The 13,590-nt window shown below is 45.6% G+C and overlaps 1 protein-coding gene across 7 annotated transcripts in view; it reads left to right on the top strand.

Annotated features, from left to right (window-relative positions):
- The window catches only part of NKTR (natural killer cell triggering receptor), a 51,843-nt gene extending 38,253 nt beyond the window's left edge, over positions 1-13,590 (top strand). For 5 of the 7 annotated variants that reach the window (XM_068145892.1, XM_068145890.1, XM_068145887.1 and 2 more), the window contains 5 exons: positions 492-3,434; positions 4,672-4,767; positions 5,917-5,976; positions 7,531-7,629; positions 10,941-13,590. In XM_068145892.1, the coding sequence (XP_068001993.1) occupies positions 492-3,434; positions 4,672-4,767; positions 5,917-5,976; positions 7,531-7,629; positions 10,941-11,019 (3,277 nt within the window). In that variant the 3' untranslated portion in view covers positions 11,020-13,590. The remainder of the gene's footprint in view (positions 1-491; positions 3,435-4,671; positions 4,768-5,916; positions 5,977-7,530; positions 7,630-10,940) is intronic. The other 2 variants (XM_068145891.1, XM_068145889.1) reach the window with 1 other exon arrangement.

Here is a 13,590-nt window from a genome sequence, read left to right as displayed (position 1 = left end):
TCCAGTTTTCTGTTGCTTGTCACATTTCCTTTGTCCTCAAACTTAGTGATATGGTTTGTTTGGATACCAGGTAAGACAAGCAAATCCGCCAATCCTATGTTGGTTTAGTTAAAGGTTCTTTCAGCAAACTCTGTAATGAAAGTCAGCTGTCCAGAATCTCTGTTGACCTCATACTAAATAAGAGATTCTAGCAAGAGGAAAACTGAAGAATATTAATCATGGCTAAATAATTGAAAATGTTTCTGACAGCTCCTTTTACATATAGCCAAAAGAATACTAAATAAGGTGGTGGTTTAAAATTTGTATTTGAGTGTGATTTAAGGATCCTGTAGTTGTGGAGGTCAAAGTCCTGTGGACTGTGACAGTTAAAACATTAAATCTCTTCCCACTGGTTCTGCAACATGCCAAATTTGCTGATGTTGGCCATTTAATTTCTCCCAGAGAATTTGCTCTTGCTAGTGATGTCATCACAGATCTTGTTTGTTTTCTAGGTTGAGTGACCCATGTACAAGCAGATGGGATGAAAGAAGTGCGTCCCGGAGATCAAGGTCTTGGTCACATAATGGTTACTCTGATCTAAGTACTGTAAGGTATTCTAGCCATCACAAAAAGCATAGAAAAGAGAAAAAGAAGGTGAAACACAAAAAGAAATCTAAAAAGCAGAAGCACTTCAAGAAGCACAAACAAACAAAAAAGAAGAAAACCTCAGCCTCATCAGACATGGAATCCTCTCATTCCTTCCACAGGAGGACAAAGTCATCTTGTGATCGTGAGAGGAAATCTCGTTCTTCTTCATCATCTTCTAGACATTCGTCCAAAAGAGACTGGTCTAAATCTGATAAAGATGACCAGAGCTCATCAACTGTATCAAGCAGAGGGACTCGGTCATACTACAGGTCCAGGTCCAGATCCAGATCTAGGTCTAAATCACGATCTTATTCCCGAAGAAGTTCTAGGTCAAGATCAGCCTCTAAATCATCACATTCTCGAAATAGGTCAAGGTCAAGTTCTAACTCCAGGCATCAAAAGACAGTTTCCAGTTCCCCACGAAATATTTCGACACGATTGGCTGAAAATAAGTTGAACAAGGCTGTTGAGCCCGTGAGAGCAGTTATCCTTCCCAGTGATAAAGTGGTTGTAGCACCGGTTGTCCCAGAAAACCTCCCTGTTATACCCTTAAGCGACAGTCCACCGCCTTCAAGGTGGAAACCTGGGCAGAAACCATGGAAACCATCCTATGAGCGAATTCAGGAAATGAAAGCTAAAACAACCCACTTAATACCCACACAAGCTAGTTACAGTTTAGTAGTGGTTAAAGAGGCTAACACTTCTTCCTCCTATCATAAGCGACAGAGGAGTTCAGATAGCGACCGAAGCAGTTACTCCAAGTATCGTAGCTCAGATAGCTGCCCAAGATCAAGAAGCAGATCGTCTCGAAGTAGGTCATACTCCAGATCTTACTCAAGGTCTAGAAGTCCATCTAGCTCTAGGACAAAATCTCATTCTTCTGGCAGATCACCATCACTGAGTAAATACCACAGTGACAGGTCAGGCTATAGCGAGTCAACATCTTGCTGTTCCCTTAGTGATGATGATAGGCGCAGAAAGAAACGAAAATCCCCCCCGAGTGACCAGAAAGCTCGGCCTCTGAAACTGAGGCAAGAGACAAGCTCTGAAAGTACGCTCCCTTATAAGTGTACAAAAGACTACGATGAGTCTTCCCAAGGCCTGAAAGAGAGTGACAGCTTATCATCTTCAAACTTCTCTACTGACAGTGAGCGTTCCGCCAAAGCGAAAGTGCTCCAAGAGAAAGAAGACCGCCTGCAATTAGAGGGAGATGCTCAGAAGCAGGATAAGAATAGCTTAAGTTCGGAGCGAAGGGAGGAGAAGTCCAGGCACGAGTGGGATTCTGAGCAGGCCAAAAAGAAAGCAGCCAAGGAGAAGCCTTCTGAGCAGCCTAGGAGTGGCGCAAACACAAAACGAAAATCCTATTCAGGCAGTAAATGGGACTCTGAATCAAATTCTGAAAGAGGAGAGGCAAGATGTAACAGGGTGGATTCCAGGCCCTCCTCTAGTAAAGAAGAAGGAGAGGCCTCGACAGGATCTGATACAGAGCGTAGCGTGGAGAGAAGGATCAAAAAGCAATCCAATTCATCTGAAGGATTTCTGGACTCTGACTGCGCCTTGAAGACAAGCAGACACTTGTCGTCATCTGAACCTGAGAGCTCTTGCTCTAGCTCAACAAACATCAGAGGGAAGTCAAGAAAACACAAACATGGGTCAAAGAAAACGCTCAAAAAAGCACATTCCAAAAAAGCAAAGGAAAAATCGAAAGGGAAAAAGGAGAGGAAACACAAAGTTCAGAAAAGAAAGGAGATGTTTCATTGGCAGCCCCCCCTGGAGTTTGGTGAAGAAGATGATGATGATGATATCGATGAAAAGCCGGTTACCAAGGATGATAAAAAAGAAAAGCAGCTTAGCAGGGACATAAAGGATAAAACACAAGCTCATGAAAAGGATGAAACAGTCAAAGATAAAATGGGAAACGGTGAGAAGTTTTCTCTGGATGAAAACCTCTTAGGTAGGAGCAGTATGTGTGATGCCTCGCCAGATTTTGGTATCCTTAACAAAGACAGCGCTGAGGCAAACTCTGCAGCCAGCATTTTAAACTCAGGGATAAACGTGACCACTGGCAAGGGTGAGGTGAAACAAGCAGAAGAGAGTAACGAGAACGGCTTGGAAGATCTCATTCAAACAGATGACAACATGGAGATTTGTACTCCAGATCGTAACTCACCAGGCAAAGCTGATGTGGACATTTTGTCTCCTGTCATTCTCACTGCTAAACCTCAGGATTTAAGTGCTGGTGTAAGCAAAGAGCTACAGATTGAGCCCCCTGGACAAGAGACTGTCAAACTAGGAGCCAATAGTATAGACATTGTTAGCATTACAGAAGGAAAACAAACAGGAAGGCAAGAAAATAACCCTGTCTCTGTGTCTGGTGCTAAAGACTGTAGTGTGAAAAGTGAAATTACAGAGAATGCACAAAGCAATATGGTAGATAATAAATGGAAGCCTTTGCAAGGTGTTGGTAACTTACAGCTAGCAGCAATCAGTCCTGCTGCAGAAGTTAAGAACGTCACCTCAGCACCAGAGCCTAAGCCAGCAGGTTTAAGAATTGAAATAAAAGCTAAAAACAAAGTGAGGCCTGGGTCTCTGTTTGATGAAGTCAGAAAAACAGCCCGGCTAAACAGGAGGCCGAGGAACCAAGAAAGCTCCAGCGAGGAGGAATCTCCAAGTCGTGGTGACAAGAGCCCCTCCCGGAGCCTCAGTAGGTCACGCAGCAAATCCGAGTCTAAGTCCAGGCACAGAACGAGGTCCATGTCGTACAGTCACTCAAGAAGCCGATCCCGAAGTTCTACGTACTCCTATAGGTAAGAAATGTGTGCCCTTCCCTCAGCCCCCCATGGTACCTTGGAAGTTCTGATGGGTCTAGGGTGTGGTTCTCCTGTTCAACAGCACTATGATTCTACTCATGTTCTATGCTCTTTCATATCTTTATTGATGAGGGGAATGAGTCCATCATCAGTGAGTTTGCAGATGACACCAAGCTGGGGGCAGGAGTTGATCTGTTGGAGGGTAGGAGAGCTCTGCAGAGTGACCTTGCCAGGCTGGACAGATGGGCAGAGTCCAAGGGCAGGAGATTGAACACATCTAAGTGCCAGGTTCTACACATTGGCCACAACAACCCCATGCAGTGTGCAGTGCTACAGGCTGGGGTCAGAGTGGCTGGAGAGCAGCCAGGCAGAGAGGGACTTGGGGGTACTGGTTGATAGTGGGCTGAACATGAGCCAGCAGTGTGCCCAATGGCATCCTGGCCTGTATCAGGAACAGTGTGGCCAGCAAGAGCCCAGCACTGGTTAGGCCACACCTTGAGTCCTGTGTCCAGTTCTGGGCCCCTCAGTTTAGGAAAGATGTTGAGATGCTGGAAGGTGTCCAGAGAAGGGCAACAAAGCTGGGGAGGGGTCTGGAGCACAGCCCTGGGAGGAGAGGCTGAGGGAGCTGGGGTTGCTTAGCCTGGAGAAGAGGAGGCTCAGGGGAGACCTTCTTGCTCTTTCCAACTACCTGAGGGAGGTTGTAGCCGGGTGAGGGTTGGTCTCTTCTCCCAGGCAAGCAGCACCAGAACAAGAGGACACAGTCTCCAGCTGTGCCAGGGGAGGTTTAGGCTGGATGTTAGGAAGAAGTTCTTCATAGAAAGAGAGATTGGCCTTTGGAATGTGTTGCCCGGGGAGGTGGTGGAGTCCCCATCCCTGGAGGTGTTTAGGAAGAGACTGGATGGCATGCTTGGTGCCATGGTTTAGGTGCCATGGCTTGGTGCCATGGTGATAGGTTGGCCTTGATGATCTCTAAGGTCTTTTCCAACCTGGTTAATTCTGTTCTAACCCAATGAAAGTAGTCAGCAAAGGGGGGAAGGCCAAGTCTTCATTGTGTGAGAGACTATCCAACAGAACAAGATGGAAAACACTGTGTCATTCAGCTGGCGTGGAAGAAAGTTTTAACTTCAAAGATAGCTTTCTAATGCTTTTGCTCCCTGTTTGCTCCTGCTCTTTTCCTCAGTTTTGTTCTGGTATTTTTTTTTCTGTGCTTTTCAAAATTGTTCATTGATTGTAGGTCAAGAAGCTACACAAGAAGCCGAAGCAGAGGGTGGTACAGTAGAGATCGGTCAAGAAGTCGAAGTAGCTCTTACCACAGTTACAAGAGTCGAAGGTAAGGCTCTCTAACTGGCAGTAATTTGGGGTATGTTACAAACCCAGTAAATAAGGCACAGCAGTCCAGTTCTTGGGGCTCTGAGCGAGCTGGAAATGTGCTCTGCTGTGCATGCTGCAGTCTGAAGTGTCTGCTTGAAGTGTGCAAGGGAGAAGAGGCAGAGTTTAGAATTTCCCATTCACAGAATCACAGAATGCTGTGGGGCTTGGAAAGGACTTCTGCAGGGTCACCCACAGCAACTTGCCCAGGATCACAATGTCCACATGAGTTTGGAATCTCTCCAGAGAAGGAGACTCCACAACCTCTTTGGGCAGCCTGCTCCCTGGCTTCAGCACCCTAGCAGTGAAGTCTTTTTCTCATGTTCAGGTCAAACCTCCTGGCTTCCATTTTGTGCCTGTTGCCATTTCTCCTTTTACTGGGAGCCACTGAAAAAATGTCTGGCCCCATCTTGTTGCCCCCCACCCTTTAGCTCTTGTTGAGCATTGAGTAGATCCCCTGCTGCCCTTTCACAGGCTGAACAGGCCCAGGTCTCTCTTTATTTGCTCCTTTGTCACCTCAGCATCCTTGTGGCATTTGCAGGACTCTCTCCAGTAGATCCCCCCGCTCTTGAAATGGAGAGCCCAGAACTGGACACAACACTTCAGATATGGCCTCACTAGGGCAGAGTAGAGAGGGAGGAGAACCTCCCTCAACATGCTGGCTGTGCCCTTCTTAATGCATCCCAGGAGGCTGTTGGCTTTCTTGGCCACAAGGGCACATTGCTGGCTCATGGGCAGCTTGCTGTCTGCGAGCACTCCCAGGTCCTTTTCCACAGAACTGCTTCCCTGCAGGTCAGCTCCTCCCCTCTACTGCTGCAGGGGATTATTTCTCCTCAGGTGCAGGGCTTGTTACTGCTCCTGACTGTTATCAAAAAGAAGAGTTGTTTAGTGTTTGGTAGTACAGATGAGGAATTTGGAGCAAAATGCTTTCATCTCTTGATACCTGCTCTAGGTGAACCTGTTCTGACAGAGGGGTTGGACTAGGTGATCTCCAGAGGTCCCTCCCTCCTGTCATTCCATGACTGTGATCTCCTCTTGCCTCCCCTCTCCCCCTCACCCCTTCACACTTGTTTCTGATGAACTTAAAGTGTCTCTTGCCTTTTGTTGTCAGTCGAACCTACAGCAGAAGCAGATCCAGAAGTAGTTCTTGTGGTCATCACAGCCGATCCAGGTATGAGTGACAACTTAATACACACTCTGCAATAAATATGCTTAGAATCAAAATAGCTCAGTGTAAGAGTAACCTTTTATCTACAGTACTTAAGAACATATAGTTTCATGGCAGCAACCATAAGGCACTTCAAAAAGCTGAGAGTCACCAAATCTGTCTGACATGACAGTTGAAAGTGCTGATGTGAGATAAATAGCAGTGAACACGTTTCACTCCATTGTTATATTAACACAGAGTTACCAATGGAGTCACTTCACTGCTTGTTTTCTGTACAGGTTTCACTCCATTGTTATACTAACACAGAGTTACCAATGGAGTCACTTCACTGCTTGTTTTGTCTACAGGTTTCACTCCATTGTTATACTAACACAGAGTTACCAATGGAGTCACTTCACTGCTTGTTTTCTGTACAGGTTTCACTCCATTGTTATACTAACACAGAGTTACCAATGGAGTCACTTCACTGCTTGTTTTGTCTACAGGTTTCACTCCATTGTTACATTAACACAGAGTTACCAATGGAATCACTTCACTGCTTGTGGTTTCACTCCATTGTTATATTAACACAGTTACTAATAGAGTCATTTCACTGCTTGTTTTGTCTACAGGTTTCACTCCATTGTTACATTAACACAGAGTTACCAATGGAGACACTTCACTGCTTGTTTTCTCCACAGAGATTGTTGATGAAGTAATAAGTTGGGGTTTTTAATGCTTGCCAACTCTTCTCCAGATTAGTAAATCTGAGGGATTTACTCTTGTTTTGAAGTTAGTTGTTCTTGTATTTAAACTGCTATAAACCAGAATGATTCTGTTTGCCACTTTTGAGGAAAGTGATTCATAGAATGGTGTGGGTTGGAAGGGACTTTAAAGATCATCAACCAGCTCAAATCCCTCTGCCATGGGCAGGGACACCTTCCACTAGACCAGGTTGCTCGAGGCCCCATCTATCCTGGCTTTAAGCACTTCCAGGCATGAGGCATCCACAACTTTTCTGGGCAACCTGTTCCAGTGTCTCACCACCCTAATAGTAAAATACTTCTCCTTAACATCCAATCTAAATCTACCCTGCACTAGAGCTCAAAACCATTGCCTCTTGTCTTGTCACCACAGCCCCTTGTAAAAAGTCCCTCTCCAGCTTCCCTGTAGGTCCTTTTCAGGTACTGGAAGGCTGCTGTAAGGTCTCCCTGGAGCCTTCTCTTCTCCCAACTCCCTCAGCCTGTCTATGTAGGAGAGGTGTTTCAGTCCTCTGATTATTTTTGTGGCCCTCCTCTGAACCCTCTCCAACAGGTCTGATGTCTTTTGTGTTGGGGATTTCAGAGCTGGATGCAGCACTGCAGGTGGGGCCCTCACAAGAGCAGAGTGGCAGAATCATCTCACTTGCCCTGCCGGCCAAGCATCTATTGCTGCAGCCCAGGATGCGGTTGGCTTTTTGAGCTGCCAGCACGCATACAGCCTCTCAGCTCTGTATTTAGAAGTCTTTAAAACATCCATTTTGAATCAGTAACATTTTAGACAAGAAAGTGCAAACTTACAGTTCTTCTCCCTTTCTAGTAGGTCTTACACATATGACAGTTACTACAGCAGAAGCCGAAGTAGAAGTAAAAGGAGTGACAGCTACCGAAGATCTAGAAGCTATGACAGGAGGTGCAGGTATGTTTGGGGCTAGTCTGACTTTGATACTGCATATATGCAAACTAATTTGCTAAATGCATCCTTAGAATGCTCATGAAGGCTAAATTTTCTTGTCCCAAGCATAAAAGAAATCCCTTGTTAACCTGAAGTAATAACTAAAACCAAAATTAGAGTGGGGGTGTGAGTGAGGAAATTGAAATTGCTGATGCCATGAATATGAGGATGGGGAAGAAAGTGAGATAAGAAAGAGAGGAGGCTCCAGTTCATTATATGTGTGCATTCAAAATGAGCATGTTTGGCATTTTGTGATAATTTTTAACATTTCTTGAAAGCTGAAGTGATCCAGCTCTCAAGATTTAAATCAAGTGCCCCTTCAGTGGATTAAGAGCTGCCTGGTATGCAAAGAATCCCACGGGGTGGTCAGTTCTTCTGGGTTAGCCTGCCAAAGTAGATTGAAAAGGGGGAAAATCTGGAAGGGGAATTGCAGAGCTCCCCAGAAGTGATTTTTAACTTCTCAGAAAATAATTTGGAAAGCACAACTTGCCTGCAAATTCAGCATGCTTCCGATGGATCGAAGGTGAGTTGTACTCTGCTCAGCCCAGGGGAGTTTCCTAGGAGTGAGTGCATTACACAAAGGTCAGAAGTGGAACAGGATGTAGAAATTAATGTGAATATCAGCACTGGTTTGTTCTGTACCTTTTTAATATTCTTACATTCATAAAATGGTTTGGGTTGGAAGCTACCTCTAAGTTCATCCATTCCCAACCCTATCTGGCACTGACAGGGAAACCCTCCACTGGATCAGGTCGCTCAAGGCTTCATCCAACCTGGCCTTGAACAGCTCCAGGGACAGGGCATCCCCAGCCTCCCTTGGCATCATGTCCCATTGTCTCACCATCCCTACCTTAAAGAATTTCTTCCAAATATCCACTGCTTGGACAGCAGCACTCTGAGCTGGGTTAGGAACTGGCTGGATGGCCGAACCCAGAGAGTGGTGATGAATGGTGTCACATCCAGCTGGCAGCCAGTCAGTAGCGGAGTCCCCCAGGGATCAGTGCTGGGCCCCATCCTCTTTAACATCTTTATTGATGATCTGGATGAGGGCATTGAGTCTATCATCAGTAAATTTGCTGATGACACCAAGCTGGGGGCAGGTGTTGATCTGCTAGAGGGTAGAGAGGCTCTGCAGAGAGACCTCGACAGGCTGGACAGATGGGCAGAGTCCAACGGCATGAGATTTAACGCATCCAAGTGCCGGGTTCTGCACATTGGCCACAACAACCCCATGCAGTGCTACAGGCTGGGGTCAGAGTGGCTGGAGAGCAGCCAGGCAGAGAGGGACCTGGGGGTGCTGGTTGATGGTAGGATGAACATGAGCCTGCAGTGTGCTCAGGCAGCCAAGAGGGCCAATGGCATCCTGGCCTGCATTAAGAACAGTGTGGCCAGCAGGAGCAGGGAGGTCATTCTGCCCCTGTACACTGCACTGGTTAGGCCACACCTCGAGTACTGTGTCCAGTTCTGGGCCCCTCAGTTTAGGAAGGATGTTGACTTGCTGGAGCGAGTCCAGAGAAGGGCAACGAAGTTAGTGAGGGGCTTGGAACACAAGCCCTATGAGGAGAGACTGAGGGAGCTGGGGCTGCTTAGCCTGGAGAGGAGGAGACTCAGGGGTGACCTTATTGCTCTCTACAACTACCTGAAGGGAGGTTGTAAACAGGCAGAGGTTGGTCTCTTCTCCCAGGCAGCCAGCACCAGAACAAGAGGACACAGTCTCAGGCTGCGCCAGGGGAAGTTCAGGCTGGAGGTCAGGAGGAAGTTTTACACGGAGAGAGTGATTGCCCATTGGAATGGGCTGCCTGGGGAGGTGGTGGAGTCGCCGTCACTGGAGGTGTTCAGGAGGAGACTTGACAGGGTGCTTGGTTACATGGGTTAGTTGATTGGGTGGTGTTGGGTGATAGGTTGGACGCGATGATCTTGAAGGTCTCTTCCAACCTGGTTTATTCTATTCTATTCTATTCTATTCTATTCTATTCTATTCTATAAACTCTCCCCTAATATGTCCCATATTAGTTGATGGAAAATCAGGCAGGCAGCTCTTGTCATGCTCATTTTTCACAAGTTGCTGTCAAGCCTTAGTGGACTTTTCCTCTCGCTTCTAGTTCTGACAGTAAGACAACTTTTCATCTTGTATGTGGGGGGAAATTAATGAGATTAACAAAGTAGATGGAAATAAACATTGGTTTAGGATGTTGGAGAGCTTCAGAGAATGTTGGATGAGGCTGTGCTGATCCTGCATTTGGAAAGCTTTCCTTGCAAGGACACGGCTAGAAACTCCCTAATGCAAGTTTATTCTGTGTGATTTACATTTGTCCTATGGCTTGTCTGACGCCATCTGGACTCTGTCTTGATGTTTGGCCAGGTGCTGGGCTTGGAAATCTTCTGGATTAGCCAAAACATTTTTATCTACAACTTCCACCCTGCAGACACACACTTCTCTTGTTGTGGGGCCTAGTTCTTAAGACCTTTCTTCAAACAAAACACTGGAATACACGAAGCAAGGGTTTGTGAAGTTCTTAGCTGAGCAGCACTTGCACTGTCAAATTCTGTTTGTTAGAATATACTTCTCAGCTAGCTCTTCACATTTACAGTAGCAGTTCTGGGTGATTTCTGAGCTGTGCAGAGAAAGCAAGGAGTGTTGTAGCTAACAAACACAGTTTGAGTTGAGCTACTCAGGGTTTTCATCATCTTGAGTTCATAGTATCAGTCAGGGTTGGAAGGGACCACAAGGATCATCTAGTTCCAACCCCCCTGCCATGGGCAGGGATACCTCACACTAGATCAGGCTGGCCAGAGCCTCATCCAGCCTGATCTTAAACACCTCCAGGGACAGGGCCTCAACCACCTCCCTGGACAACCCATTCCAGGGTTTCACCACTCTCATGGTGAAGAACTTTCTCCTCACCTCCAGCCTGAATCTCCCCACCTCCAGCTTCATTCCATTCCCCCTAGTCCTATCACTACCTGAGATCCTGAGCAGTCCCTTCCCAGCCTTCTTGTAGGCCCCCTTCAGATACTGGAAGGCCACAATGAGGTCACCTTGGAGCCTTCTCTTCTTCAGCCACAGTTAGTGACTGTTTTAATTTGGAGTCTCCCTTAGTGGCCGCTTCGGTTGTGCGAAATACCAACCTGTAAAAGGCTTCTCGAGTGTCTTCCCTCTCTCTTGTCACTTCGTGGCTGTCTTGACAATATCTTTTATTTTCTTTTCCCATGGTGCAGTTTTGACTTGGAAGCTCAAAATACAATTTTGAGGCATTTTAATCTTTTCTTTGCAGATCTTCAGGCTCCGACAGCGAAAGCGATCGCAGCTACTCCAACAACCGAAGCCCCAGTGAAAGCAGCAGATACAGCTGAAAACAGTTCTTTGATGTTGGAAACTCTATTTAGGACTTCTTTTTTCTTCTTTTCCCCCCCCCCCCCCAATGTTAATGTTAACCAAAAACTGTTTTGACAGTGTCACAAGTGAAGTTGGAGGGTGTTTACCGAGCTGAAGCTACCATTTAACAGCAAACTCACTCGACTCTGTGCTGGGAGAGAGAAGCGCTGAGCTCAACTCAACTGAGCTCAACTCAACTGAGCTCAACTCCACTGATTTATTTTCTAGTTCTTTTTTTTAATGTCAAGTGCTACTTTTACAAAATAAAGAAAGAAAAGAAAAAAAAGAAGAAGAAAAAACAACCACAAACCAGAAACCAAAACAAGAAATGCAACCAAAACCAGTTTTCTTTCTTTGAATTGGATGCTCCAAGCCATGGAAGACACTTGGGTGAATTTGCTGCCCTCGTTTGCCTGGGTGCAGCAATCTGTGCTGTCTTCAAGTGTGTTTCTAAACACCTGAGGGCTTTCTGCCTCTCACAACTCAGTATGTACTAGCAACTCTTCAACTGTGAATGGACCTTGCAAAGGCTGCCATTTCTAGTTTATTAAAATGCCTTCTTTCTGTTTGGTTTTGGGGTTTCAGTGCTGGCAGATGGGTTCCATGCTGTCTCATTTGCTGATGTTACTACTTTTCTGCATTGCATACAGTACATGCACAGCAGCTAGGTGATGGAAACAAGGACTGCCACCTCTGTCTTAATTCTCACTGTACTGTGAGACTCCAGGATTCTGCTGAAAAATGGTGAAGCTCTGCCTAAGGGGAACTCTCAAACTGACAAGCAGTGAGTGAAAAAGGAAAACACATGTGGCAAATGGGTTTTGATCCTCAACTTGCCTAAACTTTGTTTCAGGGTGAATTCTGTGCTAAACAGCAATGTTAAGAGTCTGAAACAACAACAGCAAGCGTTTCATGCACTTCCAGAACGCCGCTTCGATTCGTGTTCCAGCACGTGGCGAACTTCAGCACCTTTTGAAGCTGGGAGCTTGAGTGTGCTCAGAACACTTCCTGAGAGACTTGGGTGGGGATGAGGTATTGAGCAAACAAACCCTAATGGCTCCTTGAGGAGAATGCCTGTAGATGTCTCCCATTTGCCACGAGGAACGTGTTGGTACCGCAGCTTACCGCACCCCTGATACTGTTGAAGTGACAGGACTACCAAACCAGTAGTATGCCTGATAAGAAAGAGCAAGGACAATGCCTGCAAGTTTAATGCCAAAAATTACTCCATGAGACAGGTTTGCAAAAAAAAACAACAACCCCAAAACACCAAACCCCACCACCACCACCACCTGGATTTGGACTGAAGAGCAGGAAGAAATGCTTTGCAATACTCTGACTGAGTTGATTTCAAACAGTTTGTAAACTTTTTCAGTGTTTAGGAAGCTGTGGACTGAGAAACAGGTTTGGTTGTGTTGTGTTTTTTTCTAATGGTATAACTGCAACCTGAGAAGTGGGATCTGTAGTGGAAGAACAGACTAATGTAGCTTTATTAGAGCTAATTCCTCTTGTACTATAATAGTTTTCCTTACTGACTTTTCAATACCCTCTGGAGATGGTTTTGTTTCTTCTCAGATGTTTTCAAATACTGAAAATGGTTTATTGGGGTGGGTTTGGTTTGGGTTTTTTTTTTTTACTTCTCATCAGGACCCAACAGCTTTGACAATTAAAAGCAGTAATTTCTTGCTTAGGCATCAGTTTGTAGAATCTCTTTAATTGACTTCAGCTATCCAAAATGTTAGCTTTTGGTACACTTAGTGAAACACAAAATGGTCCAAGTGAAGTTTGAAGGGATGACACCTCCCAGTTCTGCCCAGGATTGGCTGAGCAAGATGCTTGCCTTGCAGGCTCCTTTCAGCTGTGTTTGTTGTGAAGGTTTGTCACAACTTGAGGGCTGTAGACCCTTCCTCCTCATGTAGTACAAGGAGAAAATGTGTGCACCAATGTCTTCTAAAATGTTATGCTTTTAAAGTACATTTATTCCCTGCTCAGTCCACACTTGCAGCCACCTTTGTAACAGCAGCCATTTCAGAGTCCTGAACAAAAACTTCCTTGCTGAGCCAAGGTTCTGTTTGGTGCAATTTGGTGTAACTCCTTCCCCTCCCCTTCCTTTACTCAGTAAACAGAATGAGTGGTGGAACAAAATATCCAAATACAAACATTGCCATTCAACACTTCCAAGGAAAAAAGTTGCTCCAGGATCAGACTTTGTTGTATTTCAGATCTGAGCTGAGCTTTTATTATTCAGGCTGGAAAGAGGTCACAGGGGGGAAAAAAAAATGGTCAAGCAATGAATTGTTAATTGTCCAGAGTCCCCAAATGTCATTGGTTTATACCTTGACTTAAAGCTTTACAAAGGAATTGCATCTGGCAGACACCTGGGAAGGGCTGTGAGGAGAGGGGAGAGTATTTTTACCTAGTGAATTCTATTGAGTCGTGTTTCAGATAGAACTTGTACCCCTGGGCTGCTTTTCTATTGCTGGTCTATGTTTTTGCAACTTTGTTATTCAGAAGTAGTTGCTGTTTGTAAAATAAACTTTTTGTACATA

The sequence above is a fragment of the Melanerpes formicivorus genome, unplaced genomic scaffold (genome assembly GCF_026170545.1).
Source record: "Melanerpes formicivorus ecotype bairdi unplaced genomic scaffold, bMelFor1.0.p_v2 SCAF_13, whole genome shotgun sequence".
NCBI lineage: Eukaryota > Metazoa > Chordata > Aves > Piciformes > Picidae > Melanerpes > Melanerpes formicivorus.
This window is presented reverse-complemented; position numbering and strand designations above follow the sequence as displayed.